Below are 25,702 nucleotides of genomic sequence, written 5' to 3'. Positions count from 1 at the left end.
TTCAAATAAAAAAGGCAATTAAAAAAATAGAAACCAAATCATATAAGCAAAAACTTAAAGGGTTGCTATGAAATATTGTAAGGGCAAACATTAAAACCGAAGAAGAAAGAGGGAAAAAAAAAAAAAAAACAAAGTCAATCACCCTTAAACCATTAAGAATTAAGTTACACGCAATGCATAGAGAGGTAGCCCTTGCAATTGCAATAAAAAAAACTCTAATAAAACAGGTTTTTACCTGTTGTGAGCCACCACACACGTCATCCAAATATGACAGAATGATGAAACGCACCAGCAACTTTTTTTTTATATTATTTATCTATTAATCAAACTACCAAATCACTCCTAAAACCACTTGATAATAATAATAATAAATAATAAATAAATAAATAAAACCACCATGAAAATACCAACATGCCTCTAAAGCAAAGCCTAAATTTTTTTTATTCAAAGGACAATAAATTAGTTACATATTGCATGTCAAAAGAAATATTGAAAAAGCTCATGCTCATAAATCATAGTTAGTTTTTTTCTTTTTTAAAGATAACATAATTTTACTATGCAAAAAATAATAGAAAGATTAAAATACCTCTAGTCAATTCTAAAATGACAAATTAACATAGCAAAAAAATTATTTTACCCTTGAAAGATAGTATTGTCTGATTTTTATAAAGACCAATTTTACCAGTTCATTATTGTAATCTACATTCAATTTCTCAGTTCACTATTGTAATCTACATTCAATTAAGGCTAATATACAGTGGTTTTTCCGCACGGTTTCGGCTGTGTAATTGGCTGAAAAAATATCATTTAATAATTGTTATATAATCAATCTTAATTTAAAATGTGATTGACTGCATGCAATTGCATAGACAAATGGAATCTTAGAAAGACTTGAGGAAAAGCTTTTTAATAAGTTTGATTATATCACGTGAAGATCACATCAATTAACTTCAATTTTTACTATCATGTCTTCTATTATGGAACATATTTCTAGCAAGAAAATCTCTCCAAATATACGGTTTTTGACTTAATTAATGAAATTGTACAAACAAGTTAGTTTATGCCTTCCAATGAATTGAAAGGAAATGATTTATGCGAGAATTCTTGTATTTAATGGTGCAGGTAAATAATGAATTCACCCATATGATCGCATGAGTTAGATTACCTAGATTCAATAATTAATGAATTCTACCACCCTTTTCTTCTCATGTGATATATTAACAAGAGTTAATTGAGTAGCTAGGGCTACTCTATGATGTAGATAGGACATAATGCTTGCATGCATGATATTTACATGTATTTGAAAAGTTATCTCACATATCTACATCGGAGATAAAGTTTAAAAAATCCTTATAGATAAAGCCATATTTTAGAATTGTTAGCTATATATAACATAATTGGAATCTAGGTATACTATTTAACTTGCTATTTAAATAGTGTTATTAAGCTTGATGAGCTTGATAGATTGATCGAATAACTTCTTCATCTAGGGCCTGACATATTTAGAATCTAGATATACTATTTAAACTTGTGTTATCTTAAGCAATGTTATTAAATTCATTGAGCTCAACAGATTGACTGAATGATTTATTCATCTAGGACCTGGCATATTTAGAGTCTAGATATACTATTTAAACTTAGACTATCTTAAGTAGTGTCATTAAACTCGTCAAGCTGGACAGATTGATCGAATGATTTATCAATCCAGAACCTAGTATGAGTTGGGTTTCAAATTAAATCAAATAGAAATTAATTTGAACAACTTGATGGGTCAAACTCATGAATCAGTCAAAACCTAGTTTAACTTTTTTTAAAAAAATCTTAAAACAAAGTTGTTTTAAATTGACTCGGGTCAATCCGCTCATTCCCTAACTCAAATCTTGGGTCAAGTTTAATAACTTTGATCTTAAAATTTGACCACCAAAACCTACCCGTTAATTAGTGGATTCATTAAAACAAAAACTAATAGACATGGAGGATTGAATGTGTTCCCAGACATATATCACTATTCACCATAAATAGTATAATTATCATTTTATCATTCCAACAAAAAAAATCAATAAATTTGTTATTGAGGGTAATGTGATATTTTTTCCAGGATCCATTAGCTATTATGAGATTGATTAAAGACATTTTGGTTTTTTAACCTTTTAAATTAAAGACATTTTGGTTTTTTAACCTTTTAAGAGCACAAAGAAACCAAGGTCACGATTTTCTAATATTACACGGGTTGACTTTGGTTTTTTTTAGTCTTTTTTTTTAAAATTATTTTTTTTCAATTTTATCCTTTAAAATTTGATTTATTAGAAATTTTTCTTCGTGGTTTTTTTTTCTCAATTTTTTTTTTGAGGTTATCTCAATTTTGTGCCCACAGTAACGAGTTAACCCTAGTTGACTTAGATTTTTTTTTTGTTAAATATTTTTTTCAGTTTCTTTTTAACATTGGGTTATTTGATAACTAAACGTCATAGTTTTATTCAATTTTATTTCGACAAGGTTACCCCAGTATCACAACCAGGTCACGGGCTTGGCATGCTAATTCGAATATGCTAAGGTTGGGGTTTTTTTTTAATCTTTTTTAATTTGTTATTTTTTTTCAATTTATTTATTGTCATTTTATTTTTTATTTGTATTATTTAAATTAATCAGGCTTATTAAACTTGGTTAAATCAATGATCCAAGCCTTGCATTTTTTTTTGCTTGTTTAGAAACTCTCGCATCGCTTTAGCATATTTTTTTTATATTAAGAGAAAAATTGAGTTGGCCCACGACATAGAACATACCCTATCTAGTTAGTATACTATAATGTAATTGTTTTTCCCATTTAAAATCTTATTGGAAAAAAAAAAAAGCTTTTCAAATAGAAAAGGCTAGTTCAAAAATATTTTTATTATTAAAAAATTAACATTGGCCTGTTTCAAAATGAATGGGATAGTTGTAACAACAAATTTTTTATATTTTACAATGTCAGTATTTTCTTTTTTCCTTTTAGAGAAAAATCTACCTTCATCGTATATTGGAAAATTTTGACAAAAGATAACACATACACATGATGAGTCCCAAAATCCAAGATTTTAAGGAATAAGACTAATATGTTTGATAATTGGTTAATTTCTTAGTTCAAGCAGTTTAACCAGGTACTGTACTAGAGAGTGGAGGATTCGAGATAAAACCCTAGCTAATTTGTGAGAAGCCATTTGGCATCACCTGGAGAATGTGCCAGTTCGAGAGTGTACTGGAGAGTGGAGGATCTGAGATCAACCCCTGGTGATTGTGGGAATATTGCTCTAGAAAAAACAAGTCAATTCCCTTCAAGGAGAGTGGTCGGAAGCCCCCACTAGAAATCTATAATTAGAAAATGTATGTCAAAGATACATTATTATTATTATTATTATTATTATTATTATTATATTATTATTATTATTATTATTATTATTATTATTTTCAAAATAAACTTACATTTCCATTGAAAATCATACATCATAAGGTGATTCATTAGGATTCATGGAGCCTGGAAAGTTTGGCGTGAAATAATGGGATTGGTAACAGAGGTTCATCCCGCGGTAGTTGAGGGAGCGTGTTTGGAATACCGGCTATATGCACAGGTATTGCAATAACGCGAGCAACTCTTAGAGGAATTTGATGAGTATGGAGGCAAAATACTCTTTTAAAGGTCATTATGCCTAAGATCTTATGGGTAGTGCAACAAGTTACGGGCGCTAGAAACGACTGGAGGCGATGGTGATGGAGTCAAGTGTGTTATCATAGTTGCCAAGACTTTTTAGGGTGGCAAGGTTTGGTTTTGACCTTAATTTGCCAACACGGTCTAGGTGAAGAGTTGCACCTGACTTGTGAGTTGTTAAAGGTCTGGTTGGGTAGAAGTTTTCGTGATAACAAGTTTTGTCTTGCATCCTAACCAATGAGTGTTTAGGTTGTGTCATGGTATGGCATGGAAATATTAAAAACAAGTTTTAGAAACTAATGGATTTTTTATCAGTTTTCCACAAATGATATCAATTGATAAGACTGGAGAAAAATTCTTAGTAGAAAAATTATAAGCACTTTTCATAGGCTGATAAAACAAGACTTGAAGAACTTGGTGGGCTAGACGACACCTACAAATGTTCCTTAAGTTTTGTTTAAGCCTTATATCAAACTTGTGTTTTTTTAGATTTTATATTCTCTAGAGAAATAAAGTTAAGAGAAATAAGCTCTAATAGACCTTTTATCTATGGAGATAAAACTTTATTTATATAGATTTTTTAATATAAATATCTAAGTTATAAAATATTTAATATAAATATCTTATAAGATATTTATGGAAGTGTTTATATTCAATAAAATATATGAGTATTTTTCCATGTATCATCCAAATATATATATATATATATATATATATATATATATATATATAATATATATATATATATATTTTTTTTTTTTTTTTTTTTTTTTTTTTTTTTTTTTGGTTTGATAATGAGCATTGCATCGAGACATCATCAACCATAAGTTATTATGGCAATATTTGTTTTTGCGGCCAGATTATGGATTGTTTTCGTTCATTTTTTATTGCGTTATTGTTTTTTTCAATTCAACTTAAAACTCAAACTAAGTTAGACTCTGGTCATGAGTTTTTTCAAGCCAACTCACTGGAACAAACCAGGTTAACAACTATGGTTGAGAAAAGAAAGCATAAAATAATGATAAAAAGGAAGAAAATATATGATTCCCCATTCCCATTGAATAATGCAAATGTGATTGTGGGTCTACAAGAAATCGGTATATGATTGTGCATTGTTTGGTTCAAACCAAAAAACAAAACCGAGTTGCCATGATCTAGTTCTTTTGGTTTGGTTTGTTTGATATTCGGCCTCTTCAATTAGGTAAATCATTTTTAAAGGTTCTCTTTGAGAACCGAACAAACAGAAAAACCAGTTTCCTTTTTTTCATTTTAATGATTCTTATAAAAAATCAATCAAAAATAAAAAAAAAAAAAAAAACTTCTAAATTAGGAATTTTCATATGAAAACTGAAAAACCATGCTGAAAGATTTTGGTTTACATGACTCGACTCATAATAAATTATGTTCGGTTTTTGAAAACACTCAAACTAAATAAATCAAAACCGAACCGGTCAAACCATTTGCTCAGCTCTATCTAGGTCTCTTTTTTTATCCCAGCAAAACTTGCTCGTCAAGAGCCCATAGAGACAAGTCTCCGACAAAAATATGCACAGGATGGGCCATTGATGAGCCGCGCTCAGCACAGAACTCTCTCTTTCCCCTAAGCAAGGGTTTGGTGATTGATGGGAGGGTGCTGCTGCCACCCAAGCATGACTGAAATTGCTGTTTATGAGAAAAAGGTTGTGGAATTGTGTTTGCAAATGCCTACTAGTTTTAAGCAAAGGGAGTAGGGGGTTTTTCACGTTGAGAAATTGATAAACAACATAGATTTATATCAAAAGCTTGGTCATGGTGGCATCTGATTATGATTATGATACAAGTCCTCTATACACGAGCTCCGCTCCCCCTTGCTCTTTTCCAAAAAAGAAGCAAAAAAAAAAAGGAGAAAAAACGACAAGAATGAAGAGCTTAAGCAACACCAGAAAAAAGAGCTCATTCTTCCTAAAGAGCTGTTATCTAAAATAATGTTAGGGCTGCTTCACGTTCTCAACTTTAGAGTTTAGACCTCTCATTTCTCCTCATTACTTGGTTCGCCTGCCTGAACTGCGTTTCTCGTCTCTTTGGCTATTACAATGTTGCCATGATGACCTCCTGCAGATTAGCAAACGAAAAGAGCAATTTAAGCAAGTCATTTCCTAGCTCTAAAGAGCAAAGGACATTGTGGATGATAAATATGAATATTCACCTGTTGGTGTAGAGATTCGATCACTAGAACCAACTCCCTGGGTAGCATTGCCGGTTACGGATAGCCTCCCACGGAGTTCATATTCCCCGCCGCTGGTCACGTAACTTTCACTACTTGGACTTGCATTAGGTTTTGGTGAGTAGGTTGTTGACCATGATCCTCCGTTTGAACCTGCCAGAGCCATTATAACATCTGCCTGAAATAGATCAGACAGCACATAATGGTCAAGGCACCAATTTGGCTATGCACTGTGAGATAAATACTTGTGCCACATGTAAATAACTGAGTCGAACACCACAGGAAAACAATAGCATAAATCCCCCAAGGATTCCTGTTACTTTTTGCAGCTTTGACTATGAGTCTCCGAGGCCTTCGCATGCAGGGGTAAGAGGAAGAAATGAATAGCGGAAAGTATTATGTGATTTGCCTCAGAAAATATACAGAAAACCAATTTTATTAATCTTCTCTGAGGCCTAGGCTGACAAATACGCAATTGGTGCCTTTATCGGAACATTAAAGCTGGTCTTTGGCACAAGATTGCTACCCGGCATCTTTGTGCCAGGATTTAAATTTTAAAAAGTGAACAAAAGTAACATAAATATTGTCCAAAGTATTAGAAATTGTAAAAATGAATAATAGAAACAGTTCTTACAGGGACCACATAAAGATTTAGCAGAAAGGAAAAGCGCCCATCATCATGAAAGGAATGGGAAGTTCTGTACATAATGATGGGCAGCTTTTAATATTCAAACTTGTAATGAAGATATTTCACCAGTTCAAGAAAGAAACGATGCATTTTATAGAAAAATGATCAGGACAATTATGACCCAATATGTCTATCTTAACTTCTTGAGCAGAACTACAAAAATTGAAGCTTCCATAATGAAAGCCTAGATAAATCAAAAAGCACAACGTTCTTGGAGACCACTATGAATCACTTCACTGCTATCATGATGAGGATAAAAAAGTGAAAACATTAAGCACGCTTTATGGTAGAAAACAGGCAACAGATTTACGGAAAAAATGCTATATGATAGACATCCACTAAAGAATGAGGAAGGCACATTAGCAAGCCCAAGCAACCAGTAAAAAGTAGCCTTTCCATACAGTTTTACCCAGTTTGAAAATTGCTGAGATTGACAGAAATAATGATAGTAAAGTGCTGCACTGAGCATATAAAAGGTGACAAAAATGGAACCACAAAGTTTAGAGAGCAAGGAAAGAGAATAACGTGATATCAATCCTCTCTTAAGCTTCACCAAGGAATAAACACACCAATTGTATTAATACACAATAAGGAACTTAAGATGAACAGAATTCAAAAGACACGACTGATGCAAAAAAAAAAAAAAAGATTGGGAAGGTTAAGAGAGATCACAATCTAAAACATGGATATGTGCTCACTTTGAAGGAAAAGGAACTACTTGAAACATAGATACTCGTGTGACTCTCTGTTCACTAAGGGAAAATACTGCCAGGTAATGTATAAAAAGTAATCCTACCACTCTAAAAAGAAACCGCCATCAGACTTTCTCACTTGAGTAACTGCAGTCTAGTGAACTAGGCGTCAGTTTGTAGCTCTGTTTCGTTTTTTTTGCCATTGTATATGATAAATTAATTCAAAAGAGAATTCTGCTACTTTCAACATGTATCCAACCAAGTCAACTCTTAACTCGAGCGGTGAGGTGTATCTGGCCATCTGGAATCATATTCCACAAAGTGAACAAAGAAATTCTAAGAAATCCATCCCTTACAATTTGTTCACTTCACATGCACAGTTCAGACAACAGAGAACCGTTTTCCAAATAACAGAGCACAATATTTATTTGCAGACCAAAACTAATAACACAACTGCAACTGCTTCCCTGGGCATAGGTTCACATTCTCAATGACAGTAGGCTGCAACTACAATTTTTTTATGACTCAACCAAGATGCTATCAAACATATGCATTTTTCTCGAGGTGATTCACTAGCATAAACTGATGCAGGTTGCACATGAGCATGTAAAATAAGCTTTCCATCCAAGAAACTGTATAAACCAATGAGATTAAAAAGGTTATCCTTTATTAGCAAACAAATGGAAAGCAAACCTTGTTTGGGTGGACATCATCAAAAACATGAGCTTGACCACCATAAAATATAGTCATCTGGCGGCTGGCAGATGTTAAACCCTGCCGACTGCCATAGGAACCAAAGAGATATGGTATCAAGTTATTTTTAATGGGTGATAATTAGCATCAATTAAACAATTAACATTGAGAAGCGTAGAAGATAATGTACTATATTATATAATTCACCTTGAAGGATTTGAAGATTCTGGCTCTGAAATATGAATCCCAGTCTTGGGTTTGCCACCACTAGGCAGCCCTCTGGATGAATTTTTCTCAGAGATACCGCTGCCAGCATTTATAGAACTCAGAATTCCAGGGCCTTTGATTCCAGTTCTGGATCCTTCATCGGCAGCAGATTGTGAGACAATTGAAGGACCAGCATTTGTGTCTCTGAATCTGTTTGTGGGAACTTGATGCGTAAAAGGAACAAATTGACCACCACGCGGAGGATATGCACCTATCCCCATGGGAATGGATCGATCTTGTTTGGAAACGTTGGCATCAAGTCTACTGCCAGCAGAAGGTTGCAGTATGAGAGATGCAGAACTTGGCCTCATTGGCTGCATACCATAGAAAACCTCGTCATCGTTGGACCTTCTAGGCCGCTCTCTGCCACCTCCATTTTTTAGCATCTGGATCTCAACATGAAAAATTAAATGTTAACAAAAACAAACCACATGGGAAGTTCTTCTCATTCATTAAAATGGAAGACAAACCACAAGATTAAATCTCAAAGCTACCTTCATCAAATGCAGGCTCTCGATGGAATCATGAGCCATTTGTGGAATCCCATCCCTTGATACAGTAAAGGCAGAATCTGAATTGCTCCGCTTACTTCCTGCTAATCTGTTGCTTATCTCAGGACCAGAAATATCACTCCTTGGACCATAAAATGGAATCCCCTCAAGATGATTTCCAGCCTGCCTTTCTATTAATATCAATGATAAAATATCAAACTTTGGTAGGATCATGAAACCAGGAAACACAAGCAATAATAAATATAAAGAAATTTCAACAACTAAAGTTCAACCTTAGCAATGTCCTTTTTATCGAGGTTGTTGATGAAAAATCTCCACATAAGGAAAAGTAACATGTGTAAGCTACAATTACAAAAACCCTTTTCCTCGACCAAAAAGCATATTGGCCTAAATTGCAAATGACGTGCTTAATTCAGTCCTTTCAACTTGCAATGTGGAATCTTTGAAAGGAAAGGAGTATATACATGAACACTTTCAATTTTGTTCTTACTTCTTTAGGAAACAACATTTGAGTAAAGACAAACACAAAACACCACATTTGGCAAAATCCATCAGATGAAGATGTTTTAGTATACAAATCAAGGAAACAATAAAAAAGTGGCAAGAAGTTGCAAATTAAACTTTCCCTACTGAAAGATCAAGTTTAGTAATAAAATAAAAGAAAGAAGACGAGGTGAAATCCTGCGAAAGCTAACAACCTCACTAAAACTAATCAACAAAAGAATAATCCATCTCTCAATCTGAAAATAGAAAGTGTTCTCTACATCACAGTGAAAAATCAAGACTGGCCATCAAACCTCACACGCACACGCCCCGCTAGATCATGGAGGAAAAAAGGAGCAAGGACCTCCATTTCACTTGATAATAACGAGATGAGAGGGAAAATTAACTAAACAAAATAAAAACATAATTAGATGAAAAGAACCCACCAACTAAATTGAGAAAGAAAAAGAATTTCTTGAAGAGTTTCAACGTCAATAAAGGGAAAACAAAAAATCAAAAGGACCCATTAACCTATAAGGCTCAAGAAAAAAGACAGAAGCTTTCAAGTTGTAGAGCAAGTACATACCAGAAGCTAGATCAGAGGTAGAAGAGAGAGGTCCACGGCCACCACCAGAAGAAGCCCCAAGTGAAGCAGAAGCAGAAGGAGACCCATCTTTATTTTTTGGAGCTAAAACAACTGGTGAATCTGTAGTTCCTTTCATGCCCAAGAAATCATGAAACATTGCCTTCAAATCTTGTTTTTGTTGCTGTTGGCTTGTTGCAGTACTGTTGTTTACATAAACACTATTATTATGGCTACTGTTGGCATTGTTGTTCTTGCTTTGTTGTGCCATTGTCAATACTACTGCCATTTCCTCTTCATATCAAGCTTCTCCTTCATGGCTTCTTCTCTCTTCAGCTTTAGAGGGAGTGGGAGTAAAAACGAAAGAGAGAACGATTTTCAAGAAAGTAAAGAGAGGGAGGGAGAAAGAGAGAAGGGGCCTCAAAGACTGAATTTTTAAGAGGGGCAGAGCATTAAAAAGCAAAAGGTTCTGTCTTTCTCTGAGAGAGGAGGATGTTGTTCAACTTTTTTTATTTTTTAATTGATTAATTATTATTTTTTCTTCTGCCTGCACTAACCGTCTCTGTGTCTGAATATGTGTAGGCTTGTTGTTTTTGTTTTTAAAAAGGGTATAAAGGTTGTGTGAGAGTGTGCTTGATTGTCGTTGTTCTTGCAAAGGAAAGAGAGGGTTTTGCCGTGTTCCTTGCTGCTATTGGACCTCGTGTTTTAGGGTTTTGTGTTTTTTTGCAGAGATCCCTCTAACCTGTGATTACAGTTCCTCTCTATCCATTGCTTTTTGGGGCACGGTGGTGATTTTATTACGGTTTCACCTTCACGTCCCACGTGCATTTGTTTTATGTCTAATCACTGTGTTCTCATCATGGGAAAAACTGCAAAACCCAACCGGGGAGTTCTAATCATTCATGTAAAGACTGCTTTTTTATCTTGATATAAAGAGACGGTATGTTTGTTTCCTTGGCTGCAATCATATATAATCAGGGGTTTTTTTTTTTTTTCTAGTAGTGTATTAATAGATATTTTTTAAAGAGTTTTTTTTTCATAAATATATTAAAATAATATATTTTTATATTTTTAAAAAAATTTATTTTTAATATAAAAATATTAAAACAATATAAAAAAATTTAAAAAATAAATTTTAGTAAATCTGTTTTGAACGCACTCTCAAACAGGGGCTCAATTCTATTTGGTTAATAAAAATAATTGTGTGATTTTGCGTGAATCCTATGAAATCTTTTTTGGATTTTGTTCAATAAAAAGCTAAAATTAGTTTTAAAAAATTATAATTATAAAAGTTATTATAAATATATATAAAAATAGTCAGATAATACATTTAATAAGAAAAAGTCAGGTTTGGGCAAATTAAACAATTAGCATACAAAATAAAAGACAGAATATGATGAAATTAGCACAGCAGCAAAAAAATTTTGGTAAAATAGCATGTTTTTAAATGTCATGGTTCTAAACGGTGACATCAATTAAATATTGCAATTATAACCATGATAAAATTTTAATTAATATATTATGATTCACAATTGCGATATCAATTTAATTTTGATACTATTAAGAAGGACAAATTGCCAACCATTTCGTAATGGTTAGTTAGATCAAAAAATTGGTTGACATTGAAAAGATGTATATTGGACTTGGTTTTTTAGTTTAGAAGTTAGACAAAGATGTATATTTCAACTCATAAAACATATTTAAAAAAATCATAAAATTATGGTTTTTATGTAAACCAGTCAACTGATTCATATAACTGGTTCAATCAACCGACCGGTTGAGCCAAAGAATTGGCAATAAGGCTAATGCCCCTCCTGGTAACAAATATCCTCAATATCTAAATATAACAAAAAAAATATTTATTATTAGGTTGTTAATCTAAAATTTAATTTAGTTAATGATTTTAAAGAATTAAAAATTTTGTAATTTTAACAAAATTAGAGCAAAGTGTTTTCTAGAACTATCTTTTCTAGAACTTCATCATAGAGTTACCTTAGTAAATCTTATTCCCGACATAAAATACATGAAGGTCCCTTCAAATATACATGAATATTAAAATAAATAAAAAAAAAACTTAGTGTTTCATACGAGTGTTGGCTGGTGTATATACACGAGGGGTTTTTGAGAAGTCAAAGGCAAGTTAACATGTTAGTTAAAGTGTTGTGACTTAAAAAAGCAATGATAACCAATATTTATGTAGTGTGGGTGCTACAAGAGAAACCCTCCTCGTAATTATTATGAAATTGTTATTTATAATTTGTTTTTTTTGGACAAATTGAGCATGTTAAAAAAAAAACTAAAATTATGTTAATATATATTTGATATTATGTCGAGGCATGGTTAAAATTGTGTTTTGCCCCCACAATATAAACTCTCTAGTTTCGCATGAGTTTTATTTATTTTTTTTAAAAAATTATTTTTTTCAAATCACAATATCAAAAATTATCATAATAAACAAACGTGACTCGAGGTTTTCGACAAGTCATCCAGATCCAGTATAATGTATTATAAAAAGTTTCCTATCAACATGGTTAGGATTTTGCAATCAGATTAGCTCTAGATGTGATGTGGATGTTACGCGTGGCATTTTTTGTGGATTGGTTGAGAAAGACTTGGCTTAATTATAGATGCAGCCATTGATGTAGATCTTTGTGTATTCCTTCATTTGCTGCTACATTTCTACCTAATTTGTGGTGCTTCGCCTTTGCTCCTGGTGGGAGTGCAAAGGGCCATTTGCGGGCCTCTGTTTCTTTCTCTTTGTTTAATGCTACACAGGGCAAGGTTGCCCCTTTCCTCAGTACTTTGTACAGTTCCATTTCAAGTGCAAGTGAAGGAGACTACTGATGAACACAGGCAGAACTGCATGGGAAATTGAAATCATTGCTGGGATTCCTTTTTTTGGTCCAATAAACACTCATTTGTTATGAAATTTAATCCCAATATCTTACATCAATCCAGAATACATAACCTCTCATTTCAAAACAGAGTTTAATGTCAATTCTAGGTTGGGATGCATTGTTTTTTTACTGGCTTTTGTGTTTGCGCTGAAATAAACATAGTAAGGTGTTTGGTAAAAAATCAAATTGTATTTTCTATTGTAGGATCCACTAAGAAATTGAGTTTGAAATGCAATTTTTGTGAAGAAGTTTTTACATGTTTTTTTAACTGAGTTTCGTAAAATTCTGTTTGTTTTTTAGTTTCAAAAACTCTTTTGAGAAAATTTAAATTTTTTTATTTTCTTTAAATTGATGTATTTTTGGTATTTTTCATATCATTTTAATGCACGTTGATGTCAAAAATAATTTTTTAAAAAATAAAAATATAAATTATTTTGATGTATTTTCAAGTAAAAGAACTTCAAAAAATAACCGCAACAACCTTTCATTAAATATTTTATACATATTTTTTATTACACATAAACTTCAACATAATTTTATTAAACACGTAAATAACTAATATTTTTTTAAAATTTATTTTAAAAAACCACCATTTCAAATACAAACAAATTCGAAGAGAAGTGAATACCATTTCAAGTTGAGGATGAGGTTGGTTTGTCAGGCCCCTTGCCATGTTTAGTGACCAAAAGCTGATCGTGTAATCCTCTCAAATCTTTTCAAGCTTCTCAAATATCCTTGCCAGGTGCTTCTAAATAAGATTTGTTTTCTATTTTTCTCTCTATCTCTTTTGTATTATAATTTATTTTTCCAACAATAAATTCAGTAGTTCTTCTCTATTCAAACAAATGCCGTAAAATTGGCTCAAAAGTAAAGCTGCAAAAAGGGCCTGTAATGGAAAATAAGGACTAATAATGATAGCCTTGTTATGTTCCTTTATTTTGCTATGATTAGTTTTTATGATTTTATCCAATAATGTAATGATAAATAATATATTTGTGTGATATTGTGGGCTCCTACATATATACTGTCATTCATGATCATTGTCCACTTGGTACAAACACTCGAGAGATTTTGCCACCAAATTAAAAAAAATCTGCCCTCGTAATGATCAAAAAATGGAAAAGAAATGCATCCAAACGTCCTTCACACGATGAAGAGTTTTCATTACTTTAGTTAGGGCACGTTTACTTTCTTTTCTGCATAAAAAACAAATATTAATTTTTTATTTAAAACATTTTGTCGCGCCAGACCAGAATAAAAACTAAAAATGATTATAATTTTTTATCTGACTATTTGATCGTGCTCAAATTTTAACAGGAGTTTTCAAAAGCCGTTTTTCTTATAATACCTATGGAATCATCACTCATTGAAGATCTGGTCTTACCACGCCAGACCAGAATAATAGCTGAAAATAATCATAATTTTTTATTCAATTGTCAGATAGTGCTTAAATTTTTACAGGAATTTGCAGAGTCATTTTCCTTGTAGTACTTATGGAATCCCTACTCATTGACATTTTGTTCAACATTTTGTTCCATCATGTTTTTTTTATATATAAAAAAAACCTTTAAATTACACTTTTTTGGGTTTTTTATCATTTTAATATGATAGTGTTAGAAATAAATTTTAAAAAATTAATAAAAATATTATTTTAATATATTTTCTAATAAAAAATAATATTTAACATAATTCCAATCAGTTGCAAAATTTGAATTTTAAAGCTTCTTCCTTCTAGGCCTCACAGCCTTCCTAGACTGACAAAACTGAAAACAGGACTGAAGGAATAACAAAAGGTCGACACTATTTAATTTTTTGGGTAAGAATTACTTTTCAAAAATATATTTGGTTTAAAAACATATTAAATTAATTTATTTTTATGATTTTAATGTTATGATGTTAAAAATATAAAAAAAAATCTAAATAAAAACTATTTTAATATAATTTTTCAATAAAAAATATTTTTCACTACAATACAAAACATACATTAACAAAGATTGATCGTACAAAGAAAGCTTGGTTTATCTGGCTAATCTTAAGAACAAGAGAAGTCTTCTTGATATGATAGAAATTAGTTCTAAATATACAATAATTATTATTGATTTTCCGGTCCAACATAAACTAAGGTCACTATCTGCTAGTTATATATGAGACTAACATAGTGTTATTTTAAATATTCAAAGTACCATTTGGTCAAATTTTTATATAATGAAAAAAAAAAATTTCTCCGGTGGGTTTTCGACAAGCATTTGTATTTGATATTCATGTACTTTATAATATTTTATTACGATAAAGAAGAGGTTTTCATTTATTTTTAACACAGATTAAATTTTAAACAGATATAAATTGAATTGGCATAATTATCAATTGAAATAAAAACTGTAAATCCATTTTGATGGTTTGAGAAAATAAAATAAAATAAAATAAATTTTTATATTTTATAAAATACAAGACCACTTAATTCTTGATGGGTTAATTCAAAATCTAACTCAAGTTAAGTTAGACTTAGTTGCCTAAGAAATCAACTCGTGATCTAATCGACCCAATTAAAATATAAATGAAATCCAACTTGACCTTTTATTTTCTAAAAAAATAAAATGATACCATTTTTAAATTAACTATGATCAATTTAGTTTAATTCATAACTCGAATCTTGTGTCAGATATAAGGCAGGCTAAGTCTTATAATTCTAGTAAGAGTTTGGTGACAATTACAAACAAAAAGCAGAACCGTAATTAAAATTCTGAGGTTCTTAGAGTTTATTTGGTATTGTGATAGTGATTATTTTTCAAAGTATTTTTTATTTAAAATTTTTTTTTTTATATTAGTATATTAAAATAAACTAAAATAAAAATTTTAAATGTGAAAAAAAATATTAAAAATACTTATAATTCGAAAAACAAAGTGTCTTGCACGGTGGGCAACTGGGACAGGGAAAGGGACAGCAAGAGTTGTGATTGGTGAAGGATTATTAATGGGAATGGTGGCAGAAGTCAACAAATTTGGTCGAAGAGAATCAATGCCTCCATTTTTATCCCTTTCTTCTCCTCTTCCCTCATAGTGGCCATTACTCTCCCACCGCAACCTCACCCAAGCTTTATTATTGCCCACAAAATCCTCTTCCCACCTTTTACGCCATTCTTCCTTCTTTAATTCTATGTTCTTCTCGAAATATAATTCACCTGTTAATTCTTGACATTCTAACTTAAAAAAAGGTTCTAAATTGATGGATGCAAATTATTTTCACGCATTGTAAACATTGAGGTTCTAAATTTATAGGAAAAAAACACCCATCATTGTGTAAAAATCTTTTAATATGGTAATATAGGTTTTTGAACCCATATATATTTTTTTGTTATAAAAATATGGCCAATAGATTATATTAGACAGGTGTTTCGTGCTAATTTAAATTTTTTTTATAATGTAAAAAAAAACATATTCAGACTAGCCATTGTTTTTATAAAAGTAAAAAGAAATTTGTGATTCAGATCATTGAATTGACTGGGTTCAATAATCTCAATTAATTTAATAATATAATTAAAAAAAACATTGATAATGAACAAAGTGATAAAAAAAAATAAATGACTATAATTAACTATAAAAAATGAGATTTTAATACTATGCCTAAGAAGAAAAGAAAGAATACCAAAATACTATGCTACTAATAAATCGTTGAAAACACGAGCTAACCTTTTATTTTTAAAAATTTTAAAATTTTTTTTTTACTAAAATTTTAAAAAAATATATGTTTTAAATCGTTTTTATGCGTTGATGTCAAAAATAATTTTTAAAAAATTAAAAAAATATTTTAAAATAAAAAATATTTTTCACACTTCCAAACAAACTAGTGGAGCGCGAGAAAAAGGGAAACGGTGTTCTCGGATTTGTTTGATTCTGACAGCGGGGAGAGAGAGGCCCTGTAGTTGTTGTAATGAAAACAGTGCAGTCTCTCAAGCACTGCAATTTTTTAAGCGGCCCTGCTTCTTCCTGGTTTTAATGCAATATCATGTATAAATATTAACAAACATCCATGAATTCCAAGCCACATGCAAAAGGTTTGATCTCATTCCAGCATCTTAGCTACCACTATAACAAAATATTTCAGTTGAGAAAGGCATTTCCGATCCATAAACAATTTAAAGAAAAGCATCCTTTCTTTATTACATCGTGGTATCATTAATCTATAAATTATTCTAAGGAAGCAACCTTTTCTAGTCTGATTAATAATTAGAGGAATAAGTGAGGTGATTAGCAGAACATTAAGACCCCACCAGTAATAACCAGTCGCATCTTGAGATGAAGGAACAAATTAATTTGTTTGTCACTCTCGGTTGGTGTTTCTTACACCCTTCGTATACTCCAAAATGGACCATACATTTTTGTCAAGACTCAATTCCATCACTGTATTAGATTCCCACAACCATAAGCGTACTGCATACTCCAAAATTTCAAGTTGAGAGCATATACCATGAACATAAACAAGGATCTCCAGTGATGTATGAGCTCTAAAAAAGATTCATGTAAGAGGTGATGTAGTGGACATCATTCATTGGCCGATGAAAAACAACAATTTACCTGCAGGATGCATCGCAAAGTTCATTTCAACTGGTAGCATCGATTAACTATTTACCTGCAAGAACTTCAACATAAACTGTGGAAAGGTGCAGCATCAAAAATATATTTAAATGCTTAAATATCCTGTTCTCTAAATCCAGACCAATCTCCATTGCCATCGAGCTCCCTTTCATTAACTCATTCTCCACGTTTGCCAGAACCCAGCATTCCACTTTGCACATGCTGAGGCTTTTGTATTCGCAGAAGTTGTCTTCATATTTGTGCTGAAACAATGCTACTTAATTACGTCGGAGCAAGTCATCTCTAGAAACAGGATTCTTCAAAAACCACATTACAAAAAGTTTTCCAAAACTGATTGCGAAGTTCTCTGATTTCACATGCCTTTGCAGGGTATTACCATCTAGAGAGTGAGATGTCATGTCTTTGCTCTCTTTTTTATATCCTCTATCAACTGATTTGCACTTGATTCAGGATTCTGAGATGAACTTCTGTGCTTAACAAGTTCTCTAGGATCATTACAAGTCTTTAGTATTTCAGACATTACTTCTGCCTTCTGCAATATAGATTTTCTCCTTGCACGTCGTGGCGCATCTCTATCAACATTATATGTATTTGGCAAGTTTTTTGAATGTGAAACAGAAGACATCAGATTACACAGTCTCCGTGCCAGCTCAGTCATTCCCTGTTTCCTGAACTCATCATTCAATCTATGGAAAGTAAGGTATTGAGGAACTATACCTCTCCGTAACATGTCCTCAAATTCTGCAAATGCCTCTTCAAATCTCTGCATTTTACAAAGCAAATGAGTAAACATGGTGCTAGTGGCTAAGTCCATGTCACATCCCCTAGCTCTCATTTCCTTGCTAATCTGAACAGCCAAGTCCAATCTCTCCTCCTCGCACAACATCTTCAACAAAAGATGGTAAGTGAGTCGATCTGGGGTGTACCCAGATTCAATCATCTTGGTATATAGGTTCATCCCCTCTTCAATTTTCCTACACTTTGAAAAATGCCGAAAGAAATAATTATAAGTTGTAGGGGTTGGGAAGACTTCCCTGCTAATCATCATCTTAAGGATCTTGCTAGCCCCAACAAGGTCTCCAGCCTTACAGTAACCCTTTACCAAAGAATTGTAGGTGGAGATAGTGGGGCCTTCCTCACACAGAAAAAAGTGCTCCATCATCCCCAAGACCTCCTTAAACCTACCCGCTTCTGCTAATGCATCAATAATGGGATTATATACAATGGCATTTGATTTAATCCCTTCTCTTTTCATTTCATCAACCAATTCAATAGCCCTCTCAACACGACGCATACGACAGTACCCTTCTACCAGTGTACCATATGTTACAACACTCGGTTTTACATTCTTCTTCTTCATTTCCAGCCAAAGCCTCTCTGCATGCTTGAGCTTTCTTGATCTAAACCATCCATTTAACAGTATATTATATATCCGAACTGATGGAACCCAGCATGGGTCCTTTTCCACTTTCCTATCAAAATAGTCTGTAGCCACCCTAACATGCCCCTCCTTACAAAGTGAATCCAACAAAATTTCAAACAAGCTCGTTCCAGCTTCAGAATTATGAATCAAATCTAAACTGCTCGCGTATTCAAATGTTCTAATTGCAGCTTCAGACATTCCTGCACAAATGCAGAACCATTTAGTGAACACAAATCCAACAACAATAAGATGATATAACTGCAAATCAAAACCAGCCACAAAACCTTACAATAATGAAATCTCCCTTGCACTAATTCAAATTCCATGCAAAACTCAAACATTCCAATTCCAACAAAATTTATAAGTCAACCAAAAGGTAAAGCTTGGACCAACTACAAACACACAAAGATTGTAATTGGTAACTATACAATCAAATAACAATCTCAGATTTAAAAACCAAACAAGAAGCTGGCTCCAAATCACAATTTAACATTCGAAGTCAAAAGCGCACACGTTTCAAGCAATTTCTAATTATCAAATCAAAACCAAGCTCAAATTTTTAATTCAAAAGACACAAATCTAACACAATAAACCCTTTAATATTCAATGGAAATTACCTACGGGAGTGTACCTAATCGAGCACTGTAACGGCGAGTACAAAACCAAGCAAATTTCTTTCAGTTCAACACAGCACAAGAAGTTCCAAACTATAATTCAAAAAAACACAACTCAATGTCGCAAAAACCCAAAATTCCATATTACCTGCTCTAGTATACCTTCTGATCAAAATCGCAAAAGTGTCACTAGAAACCAAATCCCCCCTGTCATTTCCACCAATCTTATCAAGCAATAAACACCAAGCAGAACCAAATTCTCTTGCTTTACCAAGAAAATTCACCATTGAATTAAACAATGCCGCAGAGGATTGAAACCCAGGTTTCTTCTCTGCCCACAGAAATACACTGTGCATCAACTTTGGTGATGAATCAAAATGGTCAAATACTGCCTGTATAAGACCCAGTTCCGGTTCAATTCCGGTCCGGTCCAAAGCGGTTCGGAGGGATGGACCGAGCTGGATTTTGGGGTCTTTGAGGATGTTGCAGAGGGTAAAGAAATCATTTTGATGGTAATTAGGGTTTGAGTTTGAAGTTGGAGAGGAGTTTTGCTGGTCTGCTGACGGGGATGGGGCCAAGTTGGGGTTGTGGGGCCACTTGATTAGAGGGTTTCCTTGTACGGACAGCCACGATTCCGCTGAGGACACGGCGGAGAAGTGGCGGTTATGCGGCGGTTTTCTGGTTGTTAAAAATACACAAAGTAGAGTTGTGTTTTTGTGGAAGTTAATGAGAGACGACTTCATTTGCTAGTTAGCGCCCTAACAAGTGATTATGTCTTTCAGGTGGCAAAATATAGATCACAAGATTAATAGTTTATTGAATTACGAAACTGCCCTCCAAAGAAAGATTGAGAAAGTTCTATGCTTGGTTAAAATGGAGAGGAGAAGAGTCGGAGAACAAGAAAATTTCTAGGGAAGAAAACAGTGGTGAAAGAGAGAAATGGCCACCATTAATTTTGGTGGGATATCACTCATGATGCCAGAGTTATCTCATGCTAATGGAAAAGGATATGGGAATTGTGTTAGTGTCAAGGTTGTGCCAAGAAAGAGACTTGTTTCTGTCTCGGCTTCTGCTTCTGCTAAATCAATGGAGTCTTCAGGGAGTGTTACCGATCAAAAGCCTGAAATTGAGCTCGAGTTTATTGGGGTACGACTATCGGTGCTTGAGAACTCCTAGCACTGATAGTCTTTAAATGTTTAGCAATTATCTTTTGGTTTTTGATATTTGCTGTATTGCAGCCGAAGCCGGAAGCTGATGGGAAGTATCCAGTGGAGAGAGCGAAAGCGATTAGTGGAGAGAAGTTGTTGAGGAACATCATGTCGGATAACAAGATTGAGCTCTACGCTGCCTATGTAAGTTTGTGATTTTCAACCTCCTAGAATCATTACAGGCATGCATTCTATGGTTTAAATAAATTTGACAGTGCATATCATCATATCATATATATTTAAGCTTTAACCACTAAATTAAGTATATGAATTGGCATCTGTACATTTTTTTCTCTTCCAAATTGGGTTTCAAGTAGTTATGGTTAAATTTTAGCTCTTAATTCGGTGCATGTAATTGTTATTTTGAGATTCCAACAGGGGAAAGTGATGAACTGTGGAGGTGGTGGAAGCTGTGGAACTTGCATTGTGGAGGTATTCTTTTTTAACAATTATCTCGCAGCTTGTATATCAATCTCTTCATTAAGTCAATAATTGCAAACATCTGGTAACGATACCATTGCCAAGTACTTCAATTCTTGAATGATGGTATCTGGACTGTTGTGCATGCAGTTCCTTTGTTGAACAAACCATTTGAGACCAAAATTTTCTGCTTGAACCCAGATTTTCTATGTTGCCTCCTGAAATCCTTGTTCATCACTGGAACTTGACTTGTTGCTTGTTTTTATTCATGTCCTCAACTTGTGTGCATCCTCCAATGTCCTTCTCATGCAGATTCTTGATGGAAACGATCTTTTGAATGAAAGAACAAATACTGAACTCCGGTATCTGAAGAAGGTACTCCCTCTCTGTCCCCCTCTGATGCACCGATGAAATTAAAACCCTGCACTTTGTGAACTATCATGCTGTCTAACCTGCTCGATATGAATGTGATACCCTCGCCAACAACTTCCTTCAAGAGCTGCGCTTTCATTAACTGTTCTTATCAGTATAAAATGGTTGTCTTCATCTTACCATTTTTCCTTTTTTTGGTGGCAATATACTCCCTGTAGAGTCTCATCCCTTGACTCTCTGATTGTGCAGAATCCTGAATCCTGGAGGCTCGCTTGCCAAACAATTGTTGGAAACAAAGAAAACTCTGGCAAGGTAATGACATTTATCAGATATAACTACTCCTGACATTGGAGTTCCCAAAACACCTGTCGTATAAAAACATTTAGCACATGATGCTCTGAGAGCTACAGAAAGAACAATTTAAAGACGGTGCCTTATACAATGCCTTGCAAGGCTGTGTAATTATAATGCCTTTCTCGCATTTTTGTGATCCGAAACTTTCTGTGATGTTCCAATAATATTCTTTCAGTTTTTAGAAATTTGTCTTAACTGCATCCACCTTATAAAATATTCAGAAACATTGCACTATCATTCTGTGACTGTACACAAACCTTCTGTCACCATCTTGGAAAATTCTATGCCTTTTGTGTTGGCTTCAAAGGTATTGTAAAATCTCCCGCACCCGATTTTTCTTTCAGATGGTATAATAGAAATGTTTGGCCTTGAGGACAACATAGACATTGTTTGGCATTTTGTTTTTACTTGTATTTCGGTGCGTTGCAAAAGTGCATTTGGTATAAAAAAGAGTTCAATTGAATTTTTTTTTCAGTGCTTTTCGATGCTTTTGATGTCAAAAATAAGATATAAAATATGAAACAAGTTTATTTTATGCATTTTCAAGCAAAAAAAACACTTTTGAAAAGCAACCTGCACTACAATACTAAACACACAACAGTTTGGTAAGATTCTGAATTTGATAGATTTAATGGAGTGCTATTCCTGTGGTTGTATCAGGTTGTGGTTCAGAGGATACCCCAGTGGAAGAAATGATTAGAAGCAAGGCATGGTCAATGACTGAAGCCAAAGAACAATATGATGCTTCAGACAATTCATGGCAATGCAGATGCAGAATCAAAAACTTACTGGTAAATTTGTTGTCAGAAATCTAAGCTTTGCCTGGGTATGATCGTGTGGAATGGTTCTAAAGGATCCACATAGCTGACTCCAACTGGTTTGGGATCCAGGCTCGGTTGTTGTAAATCTTAGCATATCATGCTAATGCACGTTGTCTGCATTTGTCAAACGCTTCCTGTATTCAGTTCATTGCTTTTGCTGTGCACATCATAGAACTGGCTTCTTCAGCATTCTCAACTTTTGTACTGGTGTTTTAAAGCTACAGGCCTGTCTTCTGATGGTTATTAGCAGGGCAGGCAGATCCTATAATCAAGCCAAACCCACTAGGAACTGCAATACTGGAGCACTAGACACATCTTGAAATAACGAACAATCTCCCTTGTCCTGAATTCTGCGTAAAACGTTAACTTAGCCGAAAAAAATATAATACTGGAAGTTGACAATCGTTCCAGGTGACTTGTTTAAGGTTGTTCTGTTGATTGACAAAAAAACTAGAGGGAAAGAAAAGAAATTATACGCTCTCTGTCATCTGTTTCTTAGTCTTTTTGAAAATTAGAGTGTTACTCCACTACTGAACTCACCCTAATCTGTGATTATTATTTCTGAAGACAACAAGGAATTTGTGAGATGAGGTTGTAGTGGATGCTCAGGCTTCTTGTAAGTAACTGGCTGGAGAGGTTACTTCTCCATGCAATTTGCTATCAGTTCTTCAAAACCTCCTGTATACTCTTGCAACGTTTCACATTTGTGCTTCTGACACTGCTCCAGCTCCAAGGGTTACTCCCAGGTCCATCTCTAAAAATGTGTTCATCAACTTTTGAGTTTAGGGTGTGTTCATTAAAGAAGATATTCGTGTTTATGACTGGTTGTGTTTGAGAATATGGTAATGTTTTTGTGGTTTAATGTTTTTTTTATTTGAAAATATATCAAAATAATATTTTTATTTAAAAAAAATTATTTTTTATATTAGAATATCAAAATGATCAAAACATATAAAAAATTTAATTTTAAATAAAAATTAAAACTTTTAAGAAACATGGTTTTAATCGTGTTTTTAAACACTACTTATTATTAAAAAAAAAATGATTTTATGTTTGGTTTTTTAATATAGATAAAATATAATTAATTTACATTACCAAATGTCAAACCCTTAGAATTATTCATCAATATATGTTGTGCGTGCTAAATTATATACATTAAGAAAGACGTGTAAATAAGAAATTAATATAAACATCAAAGACATCTTTTTTCATAAAAAAAATCAATATTTTTCAAAAAGATAAAAATAATAGTATGAGAATAGATCAATAATTTATGCAAATCTCATTTGTTTTCAACAAAAATAAACAAATTATAAGATATTAAAATATTAAAAAAAAAAGTAAAGAGAGAAATGTGAAATGAGAGAAGAAGGAAAAGATAAAAATTAAGTTTACTTTCATACCCTCTAATCCAATTTTTATTTTGAATGTACTAGATTGTTAGCCCGGGCCGGGAGCCAAGCTATAATATTAGTGTGTGTTTTATACATGTATTCATGTCGTTTAAGATATGTATTGCTCACGTCGAACAAATGTAAATATATAGAATGTTATAGATGCATTAATGTTTGTAAATGTATACAAATATTCATATATTTATAATTATCTGGAAGTTGGTATATGCATAGTAGATAATTTGTGATCTGTTAGAAATACAAAATATAAATAAATTGACATATACACAAATTAACTACTAGCATATTTATCCTTGCTAAGGGAAATCATATATGGAGTAATTTTAGAGAATGTTTATTTTTGTATTTTAAAAATATTTTAAAAAAATATTTTTTTATTATTTTTTTTATTTTAAATTATTTTATATTTTCATATTGTTTTAATATGCTGATATAAATAATAAATTTTAAAAAATAAAAAATTATATTATTTCAATGTATTTTTAACAAAAAATACTTTGAAAAATAAATATTATCACAATTTCAAACATGATCTTACTCAATTCTAGTATTCAACTATCTAGAGGGTGTTAAAGCTCGTTCCTCTACAAGCCTAGTTGAGATACAATCGAGGATAAATTTTCTATAAATTAAAAAAAGTTATTAGAAAAATGTTTGGTATTATAATAGTTTTTGTCTTTGTGATTTAAAAAAATATATTTTTTAATTATAAATTTTAAAAAAACATATGGTTAGTTAAAAATTATGTGAGATGGATTTTTTGCATGTTAAATATAAAAAAAATTATTTTAACTTTTACAAAATTAAAATTTAAAATACAACTATACTTACATGAAGTAAAGATAAAAAAAAAAAAAATGATTTAGTTAATAAAAAAAATTTATATAGCTGGGCAAAAAAAACATAGAAGGTATGGTAATAATAACAAACTCTCTCTAAATCGAATCTCCTTCTCTACAATAATGCAATTGTGGTCCTAACGGTTCTGCTGCAAGAAACCGAACCTTTTACTTTTAGCTCTGATCTGTAAGGACGGGAGGCCGGTTAGCAACCCCACAATCTTGGGCTCTGTTTATTATTGTATTTAAAAAATATTTTTGAAAAAATTTAAAATTTTTATTTTTTTGTTTTAGATTAATTTTTTTAATATTTTTAAATCATTTTAATGCGCTGGTATCAAAAATAATTTTTAAAAATAAAAAAATATTATTTTAATATATTTCTAACTAAAAAAATATTTTAAAAAAACAACTTAAATTACACTACCAAATAAACTCTTGATGTGCGTGATACCATGTACCATTGAAAATAGCAAGCAACATTTTAAAATTATACCCACTGCCCGTTTCCTGGTCCCAATATTCTTTTTTATATTTCTCAAAATACTAATATTGAGTTATTGTATCAATTTACGAGTAATTAAATTAATATGATTTATTTTTTTATTAAAATAATATTTTTTTATTCTTTTTAATATCAATCTAGTAATATTTGAATTGAGTTTATTCAGGTAAACCAAATCACTAAAATCCCTACCAAGTTAATTAATTTTTGTTTATTAAATGAATTAGAAACTCAACTAAATCCTGAATTTCTTGGATCAATTCACCAAATAATTTTGAGTTTAACAACCATGTTTTTTTCCATGCCTTCGCTAGCTAATTTGGTTGAAATGAATAAGGCTGCATATATGGAGGAAATTTCTGGAGAGAGGCTTTCCCTCGGAATAATTAGAATGCCCTTTTAGAATAGGAAGGTTTTGATACGGTTTATTTTTAATGT

At 32.3% G+C, this 25,702-nt stretch overlaps 3 protein-coding genes across 4 annotated transcripts; 1 reads left to right on the top strand and 2 right to left on the bottom strand.

The window, feature by feature from the left end:
- Positions 1-5,450: 5,450 nt before the first annotated feature.
- LOC118050336 (protein TIFY 8) lies at positions 5,451-10,621 on the bottom strand. Of its 2 annotated transcripts, XM_035060660.2 has the most exons (6): positions 9,807-10,604; positions 8,720-8,907; positions 8,166-8,611; positions 7,959-8,046; positions 5,868-6,063; positions 5,451-5,773 (listed from the first exon to the last, which is right to left on the bottom strand). In XM_035060660.2, the coding sequence occupies exons 1-6, from the start codon at positions 10,090-10,092 to the stop codon at positions 5,691-5,693; spliced, it is 1,287 nt and encodes a 428-aa protein (XP_034916551.1). In that variant the 5' UTR covers positions 10,093-10,604; the 3' UTR covers positions 5,451-5,690. The 2 variants fall into 2 exon arrangements, with proteins under 2 accessions (XP_034916551.1, XP_034916552.1); XM_035060661.2 differs by lacking the exon at positions 5,451-5,773 and having other exon boundaries at positions 5,921-6,237; positions 9,807-10,621.
- Positions 10,622-16,796: 6,175 nt separating this feature from the next.
- On the bottom strand, positions 16,797-20,219 carry LOC118050196 (uncharacterized). The gene is made up of 2 exons (XM_035060457.2): positions 19,479-20,219; positions 16,797-18,916 (listed from the first exon to the last, which is right to left on the bottom strand). Exons 1-2 carry the CDS (start codon positions 20,071-20,073, stop codon positions 17,688-17,690), a joined length of 1,824 nt encoding a protein of 607 aa, XP_034916348.1. The 5' UTR covers positions 20,074-20,219; the 3' UTR covers positions 16,797-17,687.
- A 50-nt stretch (positions 20,220-20,269) lies between these two features.
- On the top strand, positions 20,270-22,669 carry LOC118050197 (photosynthetic NDH subunit of subcomplex B 3, chloroplastic). The gene is made up of 6 exons (XM_035060458.2): positions 20,270-20,476; positions 20,569-20,682; positions 20,917-20,970; positions 21,271-21,333; positions 21,580-21,642; positions 22,345-22,669. Exons 1-6 carry the CDS (start codon positions 20,270-20,272, stop codon positions 22,378-22,380), a joined length of 537 nt encoding a protein of 178 aa, XP_034916349.1. The 3' UTR covers positions 22,381-22,669.
- Positions 22,670-25,702: the final 3,033 nt, after the last annotated feature.

This window comes from Populus alba, chromosome 6 (assembly GCF_005239225.2).
Source record: "Populus alba chromosome 6, ASM523922v2, whole genome shotgun sequence".
NCBI lineage: Eukaryota > Viridiplantae > Streptophyta > Magnoliopsida > Malpighiales > Salicaceae > Populus > Populus alba.
Note: the sequence above shows the minus strand (reverse complement) of the source record. Positions and strands in the feature narration are given on the sequence as shown.

Bases quoted from the DNA above. Each gene is read 5' to 3' on its own strand.
- LOC118050336 (XM_035060660.2), bottom strand. From the start codon at position 10,092: ATGGCAGTAGTATTGACAATGGCACAACAAAGCAAGAACAACAATGCC. The intron at 8,908-9,806 runs GTATGTACTTGC...TGATATTAATAG, and splicing joins TACCTCTGATCTAGCTTCTG to AAAGGCAGGCTGGAAATCAT. The intron at 8,047-8,165 runs GTGAATTATATA...TTCCTATGGCAG, and splicing joins GAATCTTCAAATCCTTCAAG to TCGGCAGGGTTTAACATCTG.
- LOC118050196 (XM_035060457.2), bottom strand. From the start codon at position 20,073: ATGAAGTCGTCTCTCATTAACTTCCACAAAAACACAACTCTACTTTGT. The intron at 18,917-19,478 runs GTAATATGGAAT...GCATTTGTGCAG, and splicing joins CAGAAGGTATACTAGAGCAG to GAATGTCTGAAGCTGCAATT.
- LOC118050197 (XM_035060458.2), top strand. From the start codon at position 20,270: ATGGCCACCATTAATTTTGGTGGGATATCACTCATGATGCCAGAGTTA. The intron at 20,683-20,916 runs GTAAGTTTGTGA...AGATTCCAACAG, and splicing joins TTGAGCTCTACGCTGCCTAT to GGGAAAGTGATGAACTGTGG. The intron at 20,971-21,270 runs GTATTCTTTTTT...CTTCTCATGCAG, and splicing joins GTGGAACTTGCATTGTGGAG to ATTCTTGATGGAAACGATCT.